At 39.1% G+C, this 20,049-nt stretch overlaps 1 protein-coding gene across 7 annotated transcripts in view; it reads left to right on the top strand.

Moving 5' to 3' along the window:
- ITSN1 (intersectin 1) overlaps positions 1–20,049 on the top strand; it is a 147,325-nt gene that overhangs the window by 56,396 nt on the left and 70,880 nt on the right. For all 7 annotated transcript variants that reach the window (XM_075100803.1, XM_075100813.1, XM_075100785.1 and 4 more), the window contains 9 exons: positions 5,088–5,188; positions 5,850–5,913; positions 8,119–8,256; positions 9,173–9,288; positions 12,790–13,052; positions 13,854–14,003; positions 14,178–14,318; positions 18,635–18,722; positions 18,977–19,116. In XM_075100803.1, coding sequence (XP_074956904.1) covers positions 5,088–5,188; positions 5,850–5,913; positions 8,119–8,256; positions 9,173–9,288; positions 12,790–13,052; positions 13,854–14,003; positions 14,178–14,318; positions 18,635–18,722; positions 18,977–19,116 — 1,201 coding nt within the window. The remainder of the gene's footprint in view (positions 1–5,087; positions 5,189–5,849; positions 5,914–8,118; positions 8,257–9,172; positions 9,289–12,789; positions 13,053–13,853; positions 14,004–14,177; positions 14,319–18,634; positions 18,723–18,976; positions 19,117–20,049) is intronic.

Genomic DNA, 20,049 nt, shown 5'->3' with positions numbered 1-20,049 from the left:
CTGCCAGTTGCTTTGCTTCCACTGCTGTAACCAGCCCCACAGGGCATTTGCCACCATCCAGGAGTCAGTATAAAGATAGAGCGCTGGCCACTTTTCCCATTCAGCAATGTCTAAGGCCAGCTGGACGGCCTTTACCTCTGCAAACTGGCTCGATTCACCTTCTCCTTCAGCAGTTTCTGCAACTTGTCGTGTAGGACTCCATACAGCAGCATTCCATCTCGGGTGCTTTCCCACAAGACAACAGGACCCATCAGTGAACAGGGCATACTGCTTTTCATCTTCTGACAGTTTGTTACACAATGGGGCTTCTTCAGCACGTGTCACCTCCTCCTCTGGTGATAATCCAAAATCTTTGCCTTCTGGCCAGTCCATGATCACTTCCAAGATTCCTGGGCGACTGGGGTTTCCTACTCGAGCCTGCTGGGTGATCAGTGCAACCCATTTACTCCATGTAGCATCAGTTGCATGGTGTGTAGAGGGGACGTTTCCTTTAAACATCCAGCCCAGCACTGGCAGTCGGGGTGCCAGGAGCAACTGTGCTTCAGTACCAACCACTTCTGAAGCAGCTCGAACTCCTTCATATGCTGCCAATATCTTTCTCAGTTGGAGTATAGCGGGCTTCGGACCCTCTGCATCCCCGACTCCAGAACCCTAGGGGTTGACCTTGGGTCTCCCCTGGTGCTTTCTGCCAGAGGCTCCAGGTAGGGCCATTCTCCCCAGCTGTGGTGTAAAGCACGTCTTTTACATCTTGTCCTGCCCGGACTGGCCCAAGGCCTACTGCATGAACTATCTCTTGTTTAATTTGTTCAAAGGCTTGTTGTTGCTCACAGCCCCATTTGAAATCATTCTTCTTCTGGGTCACTTGATAGAGAGGGCTTACAATCAGACTGTAATTCGGAATATGCATTCTCCAAAAACCCACAGCACCCAAGAAAGCTTGTGTTTCCTATTTGCTAGTTGGTTGGAGACATGGCTGCTGTTTTGTTGATCACATCCCTTGGGATCTGACGACGTCCATCTTGCCATTTGATTCCTAAGAACTGGATCTCCTGTGCGGGTCCCTTCACCTTACTTTGTTTTATGGCAAAACCAGCTTTCAGAAGGATTTGGACTATTTTCTCTCCTTTCTCAAAAACTACTTCTGCTGTGTTGCCCCACACGATGATGTCATCAATGTATTGAAGGTGTTCTGGAGCTTCTCCCTGTTCCAGTACAGTCTGAATCAGTCCATGGCAAATGGTAGGACTGTGTTTCCACCCCTGGGGCAGTCGATTTCAGGTGTACTGGATGTCCCTCCAAGTGAAAGCAAACTGTGGCCTGCACTCTGCTGCCAGAGGGATTGAGAAGAATGCATTAGCGATATCAGTTGTGGCATACCACTTGGCTGCCTTTGACTCCAGTTCATATTGAAGTTCTAGCATGTCTGGCACAGCAGCACTCAACGGTGGAGTGACTTCGTTCAGGCCACGGTAGTCTACTGTTAGCCTCCACTCTCCATTAGATTTCCGCACTGGCCATATGGTACTGTTAAAGGGTGAGTGGGTCTTACTGATGACTCCTTGGCTTTCCAGTCGGTGAATGAGTTCATGGATGAGAATCAGGGAGTCTCGGTCGGTGCGATATTGCTGCCGGTGCACTGTTGTGGTGGCGATCGGCACCTGTTGTTCTTTGATGTTCAGCAACCCCACAACAGAAGGGTCCTTCGAGAGGCCAGGCAAGGTAGACAGCTGTTTAGTTTTTCTCCATCTCCAAGGCAGCTACACCAAAAGCCCACCTGTACTCTTTTTGGTCCTTGAAATACCCTCTCCTGAGGTAGTCTATGCCAAGGATGCACGGAGCCTCTGGGCCAGTCACAATGGGGTGCTTTTGCTACTCATTCCCGGTCAGGCTCACTTCAGCCTCCAATACAGTTAGCTCTTGGGATCCCCCTGTCACTCCAGCAATACTGATAGGTTCTGCCCCTATATAGTTTGATGGCATTAAGGTGCACTGTGCGCCGGTGTCCACTAATGCTTTATACTCCTGTGGGTTGGATGTGCCAGGCCATCAGATCCACACAGTCCAGTAAACCCAGTTATCCCCTTCTTCCACCTGGCTGGAGGCAGGGCCCCTCTAGTCCTGATCATGGCATTCACAGCTCACTTCCTGTAAATGTGAATCAGGAGTCTCTCTATTAAGCTCAGAAATAAAATCAGCGCTTCTACTCCTCTGTCTGGGGACCTGCTCACCGGAAACTGGAGCAGCAGCTTTCCTGGAGGAACCTCCCTCAGTGATTGTTCTTCCTTGCAGCTCACGTACCCGTGCCTCTAGGGTTGAGGTAGGCTTGCCATCCCACCTCCACATGTCCTTTCCGTGGTCATGCAGGTAGAACCATAGGGTGGCCCGTGGTGTGTATCCTCTTCTTTGAGCCAAAGGATGCTTATTCCTAACAGCTGAGACGCTACTCCGTACAGGTGGGGAGCAGGACATATCTTCTTTGAGTTGCTGGACCTCTCGGGATAGTTTCTCCACAGCAGAGACAAGCGAGGAAGAGATGTTTACTTCATAATCCCGGAGCCTATCAATCACCTCCGCCACTGTTGTTGCCTCGTCCTCTCTCCAGGACATTACTGCCAATGAGTTTGCATACGAGGATGGTGCGCTCCATACAAACTTCTGCCACATGGGTCGTGTGCACTCAGGTTCGTCTGTATCTTTGGATGACCATTGATTGTCCAGGTCACCATAAATCACCTCAAGCACAGCTAATTCCCTTAGATACTGGATGTCTTTATCCATAGTTGTCCATTTTCCTAGGCAAGATGTAACATCATCTTTGAAGGGATACCTTCCCTTCACTCCGGAAAGGGGTCACCTCCAGAGGCTGAGGGCTTGTGTTCTTTTTCCAATTGCTTTGTCAACTCCCCCTTCCCCAGAAAGGGAACCCAGTTGTTTGGCTTCTTTTCCCTCTAGTTCCAGGCTACTGGCCCTGCCAGCATCAGAGCAGCCAGGTGACAATGTGCTCACCTGAATGACAGCTGAAATCTTTTCGCATATCTTGCAATTCGCTCATGGACCGGGATCAGGTGGTCTCTATTTCTTTTATGACTTCTTCCTCCTCTCCTCATGACGGCCCTTCTTCTTCATCATCCCATTCCAAACAAATTAACGTCCGCTTCCAATATTTCTTCTTGTGTATGGAGGCGACTGGCATGGGTTGATTCTCTGAGTCAGCTCCAGTAGTTGTCGTGGGGTTTTGAGTAGCCACAGTGCTTGTCCTGAGGGTTTGAGTGGCCGCAGTGCCTGTCACTTTGCCTTTCAATCCAGAGACCTTCTCTTACCCTTGGGAGCACTGAATCCTGTTGAGCAGGGCTCAGTACACAGGCCAGGCCCCAGCACGTTGCAGTGATCTGTGTCTCTCTGGAGTTCCCAGGGTAACAACATACTTTCTCCAAATATTCTACTAGTTTTTGAGGATTCTGCACTTGTTCGGGGGTGAAACTCCAAAACACTGGGGGTGCCCACTGCCCTAGGTATTTGCCCATGCTATCCCACATGCCCTGCCACTCATAACTGTCAAGCCTTGGGGGCAGATTTCTGGGTGATATTCTTAAATTGCTTAGTCAAAACCAAAACAACATGCCCAAAAACTAACAATAAGTATATCTTAACTACCCAAGGATGTTCAAGATACAAAAAGGTTGTTGTAATAAAGGCGGAGACATCATAGAAAAAATTGCAAAGATACCATTCTGTATTTCCTCCATATAAAATCTCTCAGAGGAGGAGGTATCATTGCTAATTGCCTCAACAAGGTGGTATCCAAAGTACAGTAACGGTTTCAGCAAAAACCCCAAATACCAGATAAAATTGAAAACCAGTGTTTGCATAACAAATCTCGTAGGCAAAATGTTACTAATCACAGCAGAACACAGCAGACTAAACAAACCAACACCGATCTTTAATACAAACTGCAAAAATGAGAACATGGTGCTGTGACCAGCAGCTGTTATTATCTCCAACCCAACTGATGAGGGAGGTATTCACACGGATAAAAATTATACAGTCACTTTTAAAAAAAAAAGTTTAAGTTCTTATTTTCATTATTTAGGATGCAGCTTGTTTTTGCTTTGCTCCCGTGAAAGGGTATTATGAAAGCACAATAGTTTGGAAATAGAAAATAGAAATAGAAGTATTAGCTGCTTTGGGTTTTGTCATGTGAGAATAGGATATGAGGTCCATAAGTAGGGTATTCATATAATCCTTCTCAGCTCAACTTTGAAAGATCTTGCCATGCTATCTGCTCAGTGTACCAGGGCAAAGGGGTTTGGTGGTTTTGGTTATTGTCTTTTTTTTTTTTTTTTTTTTTACTGTAATTTGGTATGCTGTTACAAATGCTTATTTAATCTGGCTGCCTGCCCCCACCCCACCACCTTAACAGAAAAGAACAAAGTTTGAATGTGCCTAAAGAGAGAAAAACTGTGCTTGTTTTTTTCAATATGAAGACATGTCAGCCTTCAAGCATGGGAAATTATAGCTACAAATAACAACCCTCAACCTATTATCTAGATGAATTAGAACAGGGAATATTACATTTGTCAGTTGAGTTCCATTACAAGAAACTTTGATTGCTTTCAAGTGTAGCTTTTTCCCACTTTTTTCTGTGTTATCAGCATATTTGACATTTATTTTCCTCAATCAGCCTATGAATTATTTGACCAAGACAACCAGTTAAAGACAAGGTAGAATGAGATATTACTTCTGCTGACTGTGGTAAGGCTATTGTATGTTTAGGTAAAAGCTTTTAGCTCCTCTAAACTGTTCAGGCTATTTGATTTCCTGCTAGTAAAGAAAAATACAAAACTCTTAGGCCTGTCATTCAGCTGTACCAAAAACGTCTTCTAAGACACTGAATTATGATAAATGTCTTCAAACAAGAAGTCAAAGCTGTTGTGGTTTCAGGAATAGAAGGAAGTATTTGTGAAAAGAGCCGTTTCAGGCACAAAACTTGATCTCTGCGGCACTTTATCCTGTTGTACCTGTTATCTTCATGTGACTAAATTTAAAACTATATTTCCCCCTCCCCCTTATGCTTTTTCTAATTCTAGTGTGCCTCCTGTGGCAGAGTGGGCTGTACCTCAGTCATCAAGACTGAAGTACAGGCAGCTGTTCAATAGCCATGATAAAACAATGAGTGGACACTTAACAGGTATTGAAGCAGTTTTTGTTGTCTCCTTTTTCTGAACTGTAGAAGGCCAATTATAATAGCATTTAGACTGCTATTCAGACAGTAAGAGACTCTCTTTCTGCTGTCATCGTCAATATTTTTCTGTTCAAATCTCCCAACTGCTTAATGATCTTGTTAAGGAGTAAATATTTATTGTAGCTGGGATCATTTTGTCACCTTCTTCGCTTTATTTTCTGCAAAGTAGGTTGGTACTGGGAAATGATTCTTGAAAAGGGTACAATGGGTTATGTGCAAATCTGTGCAGCCATTTACAGTGTTCAGTTTCATCTACTGATGAGGGTGCCTATCCGGTTTCCGAAAGAAACTACAGTGGTACGCTGGCTTAATTTTACTAGTTCTGGGAGCATCCCTTTGCTTTTCGTAGCTTTCCGCCCCCTCCACCCCTGCCAATCTGAGTGATTGTTGTGGAGACGGGAAGGGTTATGTATTTTCTTAATGTTTTCCATTTGGGAGCAGGCGGGGAGGGGCTAGGGAGAGCAGTATGTATAGCCTGTTCATGCTGGTAACATCTCTTCAGTGTTACCTATCCAGAACTAAGTTCTGCTTGTGCAGTAGCCACATGGTAATGCAAGAAAAGCAGTAAGTTGCTTATTTGCTGTTAATCCTTGTTTCATTTTTTTAGGTCCACAAGCAAGAACTATTCTTATGCAGTCAAGTTTACCCCAGGCTCAGCTGGCTACAATATGGTAAAAATAAGTCTATCCTTTTCCATCCTGGAAACTGTATTTAAACCTCTATACTCTATACTATGTATACAGTATATATACTCTATACTGTATACTATGGGGTTTTTCTCCCCCTTCAGTCTCTCTCCACTGATAAATCATTATACGTTGTTTTTTTTAAATGTATAACATTATAAAACAAAACCTGCACTGTTATGCTTCTATTAATATTACTTCACAAAAGTAAAAAAGAGCGTCTTTTACAACCTTCACAAAGATGTTTCGTAAATTGGGTTTCAATTATGGGGTTGTTAGGCAGGCCAAGTGTTCAGCCTCATGTGTCTTCTACATCCCTGGCCATACGGGATGTAGCACCAGTGAAACTTGTACATTTGCACAGGTAGTACAAAATGAAGCTTAATCCAGAACCATACTTTCTTTGGGGCTTGTCTGCCTTTTATGTGAGTTTTTAAGGGCTTATTTTCAAGGGGCTGAAGTTACAAATGTTTTAAATAATGGATTTTAAAAGGATTTGTCTGGGCTTCTCTGTTTCTTTTCAGCTTCTTGTTTGCTGGAGTTTATTGTGTTCTTATTGTCACATGGATTAGCTTCTCTGCTGCTTTGGAAGGCCATGCTTTCCTATGTACTGTGCAATGTTTCTTCTTATTACTTGGGTAGTACTTTGTTATTGTGATTTGGTGACTTCTCAAATGGCCTTCATGCTGCTTCTGTATATTTTTAATTTCCAGTTGTCCTCTACAAATTATTTCTAATTAACTTCTATACCTTATAAGTCTTTGCTTGAAAACTGTTGTCAACTCACCAACCCATTTGACTTTTTTGTGAGGATGCCAACTGTGTTGTCACTCTCACGTTGGTGGTTCAATGGCACTTGCTTTCTTTGCTAAGCACTGATGTTTTTGTTGTATCTTAAAAAGCACTCTCTCCTTCTCTGTTTTCTAACAAAGCTACTATAAGGAAAATAAAATACCAACCCAATCATCCAGCAGATGATTAGCCAAAAAAATAATCCGCTTGTTGCCAGCACTTAAATAGGTTATGTGGGCAAAGGAATGACATCAGCGTACTCCAGTTGTTCTAAACATAACCCTCAATTTTTGACATGCAAAACTGCCAAGGCTGAGATAAGGAATGGATTTTACAGCTTTTGTTGTCCTAAATATTGCTCTCTTTCCTGATACTTACTCTCTGGCAGCGGAACCACTGTTGCTGTTCTCTGGGGCAAGATTTGTCTGTCTGTATTGAGGGTGGATTCACTGACTCATAGAGGCACAAAGTACTGATGTGCAGGTTGTCAGCTATTCTGTAGCAGCTGTTTTGGTATTTTCGTAGCAAAGATGTGGACCCAGACTGTTAGGATAGCTGATTAATTACATCCTCGCGTGCTAGATTTTCATTCTACTGGCTTGTTCTTGTGCTGTATCTGAGGAGTTCAGTAACACAAGCATGGATCAAATGGGGCTATAACAGTCTTCCAAATTTAAATCCCATAAACAAAGTCCTGTACCTTGAGACATCAAAAGAACGTTTCAGTTGCTCGCCTTTGATTTTCACAGTATCATGGGAGATTTCCATGTATGATCAGAGTACACCATGCTAGAGAAACAAAGCTGAAGTTTAGGCTGTTAAATTTTGTCCAGTGCCACCTTAATATGAGTAAAAGCACTTTGTGCATCTGTTGGAGCATTTGTTCTAGGCCACCCAGAGGTGTTACTCCATAATTTTTGATATGTGCATAATGTTAAAATGTTTTTGTGTTCATCAGGGCTAGAATGTTAATGGCACTGATTTTGCTGCAAATATGTGCTCTGTAATGTGAGATAGGAGCCCCCAGGGAAGGAGGAGACCAAATCAAAAAGTTCTACCAAACATTCTTTTCTACATGATACTGTGTAGTGGGTGTTCACAAGATGTTCAAGAAAACTCCATTTATTAACATTACTTTTACAGCTTATGGTATAGGAAGCACTCAAAGAGTAGGAACCATGGATATTAGGGTAGTCTCAAGGTAGACATGCATGAGAAATTTGGGAAACAGTGAAGCATTTGGTTTTTGCTTTTCATTTGTTTTGAAGAAACAAAGTAGTGTGAAAAAAGTAGTGAAAAATTGAATTAATTTGGAAATGAATATGTTAAAACTATGCTTTTTAACAGTGATTTTTAATATTTAAGAATTCACTTACTTTCTACCTTTCTTTTAAAAAGGAATCTTTCTGATATCGATCAAGATGGAAAACTTACAGCTGAAGAGTTTATTCTGGCTATGCATTTAATTGATGTAGCTATGTCTGGTCAGCCACTGCCACCTGTACTGCCTCCAGAGTATATTCCGCCTTCGTTTAGGTAACTGGTTATAATTCTGGAATCTTGCTCCTAAATTCTTATTTCATTTGGGAAAGCTGTCCTGTGAGTGAAGTACTGCATCTATGGCACAGAGCGCCTTCTCGTTGGGAAATGCATGTCTAGCATTTTGGTTTTATTACAAGTACTGGATGCTGAAAGTAGCAAGAATTCCTTGTAAGAATACAGTTTTGGTCAATGTTATATGATTGTATACCTTCCAAAACTTACTTGGTCTGGCCATATAAATTTAAGTGTTATAGTTCAACCTTATACTTCTGTAGAGCAAATGGGATGTATTGGAATTCAAAACAAGCTATGAATTTATGCTGTAGCAAAGTCAGATGTATTTTGATACAGGTGTATCTGTGAGTAGTAGTGGTGAGTCATTACTTCTATTTCACTTTTTTTTTGTGTGGAAAAATGGGTGGGAAGACGGTAACAGCAATGGGAAGAAGTGTTTGCGTACAATCATAACTTCATGTTCTTTAAGTATTCTCCCAAAGATTACAAATTTTTTTGCTTATTCCATGGTGGGGGGGTTGTTTTTAGTTTGGCTATAGTGAGCTCTTCCTGTCTTTGCAAATTTTGCTATAGTTTAAGTCGGCATTTCCTCAACTTCAGACTGGTCACAAGTAAGATCTTGGGGACGGGGTTGAACACATCTGTGAGTTGCATGGTGCTGTGAACTTTGAACTAGGAATCTCAGCTCACCAGTGTGTGCTGTTGGGACTCTGGAGGATACTGTTTTCTTAATGGCCATGGCTGAGTAAAATCATCTGGGCAACACTGAGACAACATTAATTATCATTAAACATTACATCGTTACATTTAATTTATGATTTCATCATTAAATCATAAATAAATTTGGCAGGCATATGTTCTTTTAAGCAACTTGGATTTATTGTTTTATTGACAGGAGAGTACGCTCTGGTAGTGGCATATCTGCTGTAAGTTCAGTATCTGTAGACCAAAGGTTACCAGAAGAACCAGCATTAGAAGAAGAACAGCAGCAACTGGAAAAGAAATTACCAAGTGAGCAAGCAAAAATAGAGATATATTGTGTGCTGTTGTCAGAGAGGTGTTATTGTCAGGTTATGTGCTGTGGAGTTATGAAAGCTTATTAAGAAATGTTTTCTTTCCAAATCAGTTTGTGACGTGTCAGAGGCATAACCAAGTCATTGCTTGGTCCAGCTAATGCCTGACTGTTGCATGATCCTTTGTGCTAGTGACAATGGAGTTATGAGGGACGGGACATTCAGGCTGCTTATTTTGTGCAGCCTCAACAGAGACAGCACTTTGCAGCCCTATTATAGGACCGCAATGAAGACTTGTTACGTCCTACATCTTCTGACTTAGGTGGAGCATACTTCGGTTTGTGAACTCTTTAAAAGATCACAGTGTACATACAGAGGCCTGTTTCATTGCAGTTTCTGTAACAATATGTTTTTTTTATATAAGCTTTAGCAGCTATGCTTTTGGGAAAACAAGAAAAACAACACAACAACAACAACAAAACACACACAAAAAAAAAAAGGAAGGGGGGGGCAAAGGATAGAAAGCCTCCTAGAAGCTAAATGGCTAAATGTTAGAAATGTCTTAACACTTCTGATCACTCTTCTTTGCACTTTCTTTACTTTTTCTGTATTTTATTCTGAGATGACCAGATTGCCACACAGTTGAAGATGGATTTATGCAGTAATAGTACTTTTCTGTTTAGTTCTAAATGATTTTCCCATTTTTAATTGCTTTCTAACACTGTATTGCCTCTTTGATCACAGCTTAGGTCTGAGTCGTTATTTTAGAAGACTTGCCACAGTAACGCCAACATGCATCCACAAATCTATTGACCATTTTAGAGCTCATGACTGCATGTGTTTAGTTAGGATTATTTTTATTCCTCATGTATGCTACTCTGTATTCATTAACATTTGAATTTCCTCTGCTTCTTCATTGCTGGATCACTCAGTTTTGTGAGATTCTTCTAAAGCTCTTCACAGTCAGGTTTTTATTTTAATACCATTACTAACTGGCATCATCTCCAGAAGCTGTCTTGTTACTTTTCAATCTCTTCCAGATCATTGTTGCACACTGAACAGCACAATTGCTAGTAGAGATCTTTGAAGGAGGCTACTGAGAATCTTTCTGTAATTGTGAAAGTTGGTAATTTATTTCACCCCTTAATTCTAATCTTTTAACTGTTCGTTAGTTCCTAAAGACCTGTCTCTTTCCACACCAAGTTAGTTCAGGAGATCTGCATGTAAGCAATTCAGATACAACATTTACTTTTGGTTTGTATTTTATAACTAACTGCTGCTGGCAGTCTGCTGGGTAATTCCTAGCTGTAGGAGGATGAAGGGAGATAGCAGGGACTGCTGAAGCAGACCTCACTGAGGTCTGACAGTGAAACATTTAGTCACAGATGAGATACGACTCTCTTGTATTGGCTCTTTGAGGCCTAAGTCTTATGTCTCTGGAATCAGAGGATTTTGGTATACAGTGTCAGGAAGGTTAATCACTGCCTTGGCTTAGTTTCTTTATTAGACTTCAAAATCATGCAAGTATTCTTCCGTTGACCTGATCTCTTTTTTAGCTTGCTTATTGATACAGTTGGGTCTATTAGACTTAAGAGGCAGCTTTTTCGTGTGTTGGTTCTTCCATGGTATTGTGTTTACTCATGTATACTAACTAACCCTCTGTCTATTGTAGCCTCTGCTACTTCGCCCAGTGTGGGAGTAGACTGACTTATCTGTAGCTTTCAGGACCATTATACTATCTTTTCTTAAAGACTGGTGTTGCACTTGTCATCTTCTCATCTTACAGCACTGATGTTGATTAAAGGATGGACTGCATAGCACAGCTTAGTAGATGATTAATTTTCTATTTAAACTATGGATTAGCATTGTCTGGGTTTGGCAACCTGTTGCCCTTCATTTTTGGTTTAATTTTTGTTTTAAAGCCATTTCTGTTTTCAGTTAGAGGAACTTGAGTTTATAAGCCTTTTACTGTATTTGATGTATAGATTTTTGATTGTAAAGATCACTTTCTAATAGTGAATGTCCTCTTGCTTCTTCATTGGCTTTGCTAAATCTGGCTAGGTGTTGGGCTATTTTCTTTTGAGACATCTAAGAGAGTTTTTATCATTGGCTTTTATAACCTTTTAGAAGCTTTCCCTTAAGCATAGTAACACAAGCCGATAGCTACTTATTTATTTTCCTAGAAGTTGTTCTCCTCTGTTTTCGTACTTTGGATGTGCTTTGTTTTGTTATCTCTGGTAGCTTCCTTGATTTTGCTGAGTAACCATACTAGCTTGCTGGGCAGCCATCTTAGAACCTGGTGTTCTTAGTGGTATGAGTTTTCTGAGCCTTGAACATGGTATCTTAATGTCCATGCTACTTAACTTCTACCTATTCCGTTTAACTGACTGACTTGACATAAATATTGTTTTTTCCTTTTTGCTTGGTTTCCTAAATCAGTGGGGGTTATAATCACATTCTCTATCAGTCTCTATCTTTAATATTATTAGAACCCAGTTTTAAAGAAACTTGACAGACATCAAAGTGGTTAATTTTTTTTCAAGTTTTATGAAAATTGGTGATTGGCAATAGGAAAGGGGGCCAATCTTAGAAAAAGACAAAAATACAACTGTTTCAGCAGATGTGGGGCCCACTTCTCAAACAGTTAGTGCATGCACACTTTGAAGTAAATATGTGCTACCTCTTGACTTGCAGGCCAAAAATGTAACAATGGGCATGTTAGGAGTGAAACATAGAATATGGGGTATGGGAGTGGGACACGCAGAGTATGAAAAGAAACAGAAGGTGAAGTGGAAAGAATAATTTGGAAGAACTGTCAGGGAGGGGCCTAGGAATGTCGAACAGGGGAAGGACAATCCCTGACATTGCAGAAGAATGTCAGGGAACACGTGCTGGAACTAAGGTCATTCTTTTAGGACGGTATGTGATGAGGGTGTGAATCTGCAGGAATCCAGTCTTCCTGAGTTCATCTGCTCAAGAACCTTAGCAAACCATTTCTTGTCCTGACAGTAATGAGAAATCTTATGAGCATACCAAGTTTGAATACATTCTGGTCATTTGCATAAGGGCTTTTTGATAATATCATCAGCTGAGTTCTTTGCCTTGTAGTAAATGAAGTGTTGGTTTTTGTACTGCTACTATTATCAAATGTATAGAGGAACTCCAGAACCTGTGTCCTCACAGAGGATTAGCTGGTGAATGGTGTGTCTAAATTTTACCCACTTGTTGGACTTTGTGGAGAAACCCAGAAGCCTGAGAAACAGGAACTGAAATTCACACCTTTGTTTCCTAAGGATGTGGGTTTAAGGGGATCTACAGAATAAATGCTAATGATAAAACCTAGAATTAATCTGTGGAGCTATATTATCAGTAGTTGAGAGCTGTGTCTAGTACTATTGGAGGGTTGTTTCACTTTGATTCAGCATATATGGATTTTTTTTTTAATTAAGTCAGTAGCAGAGTGTAATTCTCCTTTGCCCCATGTTTCCACACATTAAAGTTACATTTGAAGACAAAAAACGGGAGAACTTTGAACGTGGCAATCTAGAACTTGAAAAGCGGAGGCAGGCTCTTCTGGAGCAGCAACGCAAAGAACAAGAGCGTCTAGCACAGCTGGAACGGGCAGAGCAGGAAAGGAAAGAACGTGAGCGGCAGGAGCAAGAACGTAAAAGGCAACTGGAGTTAGAGAAACAGTTGGAAAAACAACGGGAATTGGAACGGCAGAGAGAAGAGGAAAGGAGGAAAGAAATAGAAAGAAGAGAGGTAACCGACTGGGTAAAAGGAGGGTGGTTATGTCACTGGCGGCTGTGTTCGATTAGAACGAAATGTAACCTGAACACTAAATATTTTGCTGTCATTTTTAGTAAGCAAACATTTAAATAATGAAATTTAATTTCTGGGTTTTTGAAGGTAAAGAAAGAGTCAGATGTCTCTTTCTTTATTTTCGATGTGAAATGAATGAATGAGACATTAAGGTCTAGGACAGTGTGATCCTAACATCGGACTTCTTTAAAAATAATAATTATTATTATTTTCTTTGATATAAAGGGATGCTTGAATGATCAAAGAAAAACTTGGTGGCATTCATGATTTTCCTGTGATCAGTTAATTTGTTAAAGAAAACACATACTGGGTAACTCAAAGCTATTATTTTTTCAGGTTGCCAAATAATGGTGCATTCAGTGCAGCAGCATTTTATTCTTTGCAAAGCTGCGGAATGTCTAATGTTGGAGGTCGGGAAGAGATTTGATGCTATCCTGGAGAGTTCTTGAGGTCTTAGTATGAAACAACTTGTTAAATCAGAAAACTGGATCTTGGGAAACTAAAATGTAGTGATACTCTGTTTAGTCACCTATCTGCTATACAGCGAAGCCCCATTTCAGCAGTGCTTCAAGTAAGCATTTAAACAATTGGGCAATTGAAGTACTTAGAGACACATATTTAGACCACAATTTAGCAGTGCATTTGTATTAATGTTTTAATTGCACATTAGAATATGAATATCAGGGATTAGAGTAGTTTCTCAAAATAGATCTTTAATATATTGTTTTTTAAATGCTACAGGCTGCAAAACGGGAACTGGAGAGGCAACGGCAACTTGAGTGGGAGCGTAATCGTCGGCAAGAACTGCTAAATCAAAGAAACAAAGAACAAGAGGACATAGTTGTTCTGAAGGCAAAGAAAAAGACCTTAGAATTTGAGCTGGAAGCTCTGGTAAGTGCAGATAAAACACACAAGTGCAGCAGTGACTATGATATGGCCGTGTTTAATTTCTATAATTTCAACTTTTAAATATGGAATGAAAGTACTTTTTAGATTCTGACTTGCATGACAAACCATTCCAGTAAGAAAGAGGTTTTTTTCTTTTTTTTTTTTTCTTCCCTAAAGAATGATAAAAAAAATCAGTTGGAGGGAAAGCTTCAGGATATCAGATGTCGGCTGTCTACCCAAAGACAAGAAATTGAAAGTACAAATAAATCTAGAGAACTAAGAATTGCAGAAATCACCCATTTGCAACAGCAGCTACAGGTGAGAAAATGATCTCTAATTTTGTTCTTAGCCTTGCATTTTGATCTCCTCAATTGCATCAATATCCTAAGCAAACTTGCCACAATATATGATGCGTTGTTCCTTGTACATAAGAAATTGTTGTAGATCATGAATGTTTTTCAGACTTGTCTGTGAATTGCTTCCTACACTTGAAGGTGTGTCTGTGATTATCACTTCATCCTCACAGAATCCTGTTGTGGGGAGCAGTAAATAAATTGTTTGGCTGAGGATGTTACAGGGTTTGGGGGGATGAGGGGAATGAAATTTTATTTTCATTCAAATTTATTCAATAAGAATGTATTTTGCTGGTGGTGATTGCGTATGTGTGCTGAAAGAGAGAATTTACTTCAGTGAAGTGGCTTGCTGACGATGCTTGCTTTTTTAAAAAAAAAAAAATATAATGAACTTTCAAAATTATCAGTTAAACCAGTTAGTTCCTGGTTTAACCCTGGCATTTGTCTTTCCTACTTCTTTATCTAAAAGTCTCTGTCAAATTAAAGACGGAATTGTCTAGATGTCTCTTTTTAGTGAAAGAATATTCTTTGCCATTTGTAAAGGTCTCTAGATTAATTGTAGTATTTGATTTAGGGTTCTTTCTCTTTATTAAATATTTTTATATTGCTTGACATTAATTCTTGGCCAGTAATGGGAGCTCTCAGTGCTTTTTCTACCACTACAAAGAGAATCTCGTACTTAAGTTATGAAGGCTTAGGTGTAAAACCCATCTTAAAAGCTAATCCGACTGTTCCATTTCAATTTTCTAAGCTTAATTAATATAGCACATTTACCTGAACAAAACCAGAATTTGAAAGTTCAGGTTTTTTTGTTTTATGTATGAGTATTTTTTTGACATTTCTTCTTCTTTCTTAAGCCTTCCTAACGTTTAGTTTGTGCTACTTAGTACCCAGTCACAAAGGTTGAAAAGCAGATTGCCTTTTTTTTTTGTCTTCAGCATTTTGACACCACTGAAATTTTATTGAAACATCTGGTGAAGTACAATGAATATTGCACAGTTGTCTACATTTTACTCTTGGAATCACTACTACATTTGTAGTGATTTTTAACCATTTCTGGTCACTGTAATTGGTACTAGATGGTGTGTATCCAGCAGCCTAGTTAATGCCTATTCACTTCATTCACAATGACTGTAAGAGCTCTTCTGTAATGAAAATAACACTTGCCTTTCTTGGCAGTTGTTTTGCTGGATTTTTGGTTTTGAGGTGTTTGGGTTTTTTAGGTTGGCAGCAATAGCTGTGGCTTTGTGGTATTATCTTCTCTCAGGTGATCATTGATTGTGACCACTAATATTTCAGTTAGTGTGCTTGAGGGTTTTATCACAATTGTGATTCCGGAAAGAAGTGTCCCTGCTTAGTAGAAAGGGCCAAATTTTATCTGAGGAGAACCTAAAAGAGTGGATTTTTTTTTTTCCCCTGAAAAAAGATGAGTTTCTCAAATATCCTGTAAATTTTACTCTCTAATTTGTAGAGGAAAGACTAAAGCAGTAAGTGACTTTTTAAAAAGGAGATTTTGATTCTCTAAACTCTCTAATAGATTAAGAAGTCAATATTGTCAGTTATCTTTGTAGGATGATATATCTTCACTTGGAAATACTTTAGTTTAATACATCTGACACTTGCTATGGAAAGATGAGTTAATTCAAAGGAGTAATTACTCTTCAATCTATTAATTACCTTCAAGATAGATTTTTATTAAACTTGTGGAAGAAAGTGTGTAACAATTAATCCTGGGTGATGAAAATTTGTGCTAATTACATGAATCTGTGGTATCTGGTAGAGAGATATTTCCAGGGATGTTTGGAAGGATCCCGCCTTCCAAACACCTTAACTGTATCTGTTTGAATCATGTTTACACTGTCTGCAGGGCCCCTGCTAGTTACCTGCAGGGATTATTTGCATCCCTTATTGAAGACTTTGGCTCCCAAGTAATTTAGCTTTCCTCTGAAGTACTGGAAGCAGGGTAGGTGGCAGAGTCTTAAGATGTATAGTGGTATCTCCATTTCTCATACGCCCTCATGCTTAGGGCATAGGATCTGAAGAGAACTTTCCCTCATTAGATTGACAGGAACTGGTTTTTGATTGTTTTTGTTTGCCTTCTACTTCTATATGGGACATTATCAATTCTCTGAAGTTTCTTGTTGCATGAAACTTCAGTGTTGGTGATGCCATTAATTTCTTTCATCCTTTTCTTCAGTATAACTAAAGGATGTGGAAAAGCTTGTTGTGGATGCTCTTGAAATAGGTGCATATTACATGGTTGTCTGTGATTTCAGGAAACAAAACTTGACCCTCACGATCCCTTGGCATTCTCTGTCCTTAAATACTCTCCAAACAATTCTGTGTATTAAGATTGAGTAGTCTGGAGTTTATAAGTATTCTGACCTTTAAACAGCTAAGTTTAGGATTCCATTCCATCCTGAAATACTGTCCTATGTTAATTTTTTGTGCTCGAAGAATGGTAATTTTCCTGTAAATCCTGTTTCAGTTTGATATCCATTCTGCTATTTGGCTTATCTAAATGGTTCTTGAATTGGAATGATACAATTTTTATATCCTTGTGTCTTGAAAGGAGATTTCCTTTCCTTTTGGGGTTTATCCATCAATACATTTAGTCTAAAAGATGCCACCTTTCTTGGGTTATACTACTTGAAAACTTCATTTCCATGATGCCTGTGTGCTACACTAATTTAATAATACTGTTTACATTTTTTTTGTACTAAACTATGGCATGGGGCATGCAGGTATTCGGGTGGGAGGCTCTGGAGGAAGGGAAAGTGTGAACACAAAGTATAGGTGTTTGCAAGTAGTTTAAAAACATGGTAAAGGTGGCTGTTGGGAAGGAGGTAGGCCCCGTCAGGCAGACAGTTTGGAAAGTGCTACATTATAGATTCCAGTTCCTCATTTGGTTCTAGGAAGGGATAATGGTCCCTTGATAGGAGTATCTGGCCTTCACGATATCCTTGAAGGGTTGAAAAAGATCTGCTGATGCTGTAGGCAATGCAGCTGCACAGTGAAGGGCACATGTAACTCTTAATAGTCAAATGCCTAGTTCATTTTCATTTTGATACTTTGTGAATTTGTAAAGTCCTTGACTCTGCTGTGCTAAGTACGTTTTTTGGAACATAAAGAGATTACACTAGTCTGTAGTCATTGCATAATCATAAGATCTGAGCTGTACACTGCAGAAGCCCAAGCAAAGGCTGCCATGACTAAAGTGGGTCAACTACAAAGTCATATCAGTACAGTCAACCTTGTGTTCTTGTTTCAACAACTGAAAACTTTTCATGGGACTGACTCTGGTATTAAGCGATTAGGTTATGTTTATTCTTAGGATTGTATTATGTCATTTGCAGTCCTTCATGACAAATTGAAATTACCAGATCGTTGATTCCTCAAAACCTTGCGATTCAGGACACCTGCTGAAACAAATTACTTAGTTTATCTAAAAGATGGTATGTTGATACTCAGGTGGCTTTTGTAAAATAATCTCTTTCACATCATGCTTCTATAATATGTTTTAGCAACTTGAAGTTGGAGGTCAAGGCTTCTGAAAGGTGTATGAAGTAGCACTTCATTCTCCAGAAAGAGCAAGGATTATATATCATAGAGTTATATATAAAATCGTATATATACATATATACGATTCACTAAAGGAGGGATTTCTCACCTTCTGAGTCTCCTGTAATATACTGTTATACAATCTTATGACTGTGTGTTGAAATTGAGAGAGATCATAATCCTCTCTCAAGAGTGCTAAGTCGAGAGATCTAGGACTCAAGTGTTGTCATCTAACAGAGCTTGTGTTCCATAGCTTTTGGCCATAATGTATTTCTTTAAAGTGAAAGCCTTTATTTTCTCTTCTTTAAATAAACAGTAAATATTTGTCTTTCTATTACTGATCAAAGTAAATATTCATTTATTTAAATGAGAATTAAATGGTTGGTAAGTGCTGTTTTAACATTTCCTGACTTCTATCCTTGTGTGTTTGCCCTGAATTTAAAGTAATTCCAAGCCAAGTTATGTATTTGATGAGAATCAATTCTCAAGTAATATGCTTAAATTTTATATGATCACTCTTTTATATGGGCGGAGAACTATGTCTGAGTGGTAGTACTACACATACAGTGGTTGAATAATAGCAATTACACATAATTTAGTGAGAGACAAAGTAGAGTAATTTCAGAAGAAATTAAAATGAGAGGTTTTATGGTCATCCTTCACTCACCTTTTTGTCTGTTTCTCTTCTTGTTTTCTCTCTCCTCCTTGTCCTCTATTCAGGAATCTCAGCAGATGCTTGGAAGGTTGATTCCAGAAAAGCAATTGCTTAATGACCAGCTAAAGCAAGTTCAACAGAACAGTTTGCACAGTAAGTACATTTTTGTACATGTCTAAGTTTATATAGGACATGAAGCTGCATTACACAGCGTACTCTGTAATTTCCACGATGCATGTTGAAAAATGTTGCTTTCTGTGACCTAAAATTCTCTGTGTAAAAAAAAAAAAACAAACCAAAACAAACCTACAAAAAAACCCCACAAAAATACCCAACCCCAACAATAACAGCAAAAACCCCACCCACCAACCTCCAAAAACTTACTTTCACCATATGTTTAAAACCAGGAGATTCTCTTCTTACTATCAAAAGAGCCTTAGAAGCCAAGGAACTAGCACGTCAACAGCTTCGAGACCAGCTAGATGAAGTAGAAAAAGAAACCAGATCTAAACTTCAGGAAATTGATATTTTCAATAATCAACTGAAGGTAATCCTAGACTTTTTAACCCTTTCTTCTAAATGTTCAGTTCATTATTTTCTAACTTGATTATGGAAAAAAATACTGAACTAGAATGATTGATTTAGAATGTCATTTTTTGAAACATTCTCAATTTTTTTTTATTAAAGAAAATACTACTTAACATCCGAACTCAGAGCTTGAATCAACTTGATCTGCAGAATCTATTTAAGAATAAATTTGAGCTCTGATTCCAGATCTGTGATTGCAAATATGAATTTGCCAGTTTCTGCCCTTTCGCATTAAAGTGCAAGATTGTAGTAAGTCAGCAAGTCTGCTGGAATCAGTACTTCAAATTGAAATCTTTAATAAAGAGACTTGATTTTCTACTGACATGCAGAATTTTTATCTGCTGTTCGTAAGCTCATACTTGTTCCTGAATGTAGTTGTCTGTTGTTTGTGGTTTTATGCTTTATTGATCAGTCTTTTGTTAAAACTGTGTTATTTTTGTTTATTTCTGCACAAGAAGATTACAAAAATTACAAAAGTCAGTAGAGGAAGTGTTCTTCAGTGAGAAGTTATAAATCAGTCTTTAGTTACAAACTTTTAACAGCATCCATTTTTTCATAAAATATGCTAATGTTCAAGTACTTTATCTGTTATTTCAAGTGATGATTTCTCCTGAAAGCTGACTAGAAAAACACTCAATTTCCTGCAAGGTATAATAATATTTGGGTAGTTGCTTTGAAATTAGATCAACTACAATTACAGCATATGCTTTAAGTTGGAAGGCATGTTTGAATTTAAGTAACAAATAGATTGTTTTATATATTAAAGTTATTAATTATTATAGGAAAAATCAAAAGCTGTAGACCGTACCACTGTCTGTTTCAATGTCAATTCAAAGATGACTCTTGCAATCTTAAGCAGGGAGGTGGAAAGGGGAGAATCTCTGCAGAGTCA

Source organism: Phalacrocorax aristotelis, chromosome 1 (assembly GCF_949628215.1).
Source record: "Phalacrocorax aristotelis chromosome 1, bGulAri2.1, whole genome shotgun sequence".
Taxonomy (NCBI): domain Eukaryota; kingdom Metazoa; phylum Chordata; class Aves; order Suliformes; family Phalacrocoracidae; genus Phalacrocorax; species Phalacrocorax aristotelis.
This window is presented reverse-complemented; position numbering and strand designations above follow the sequence as displayed.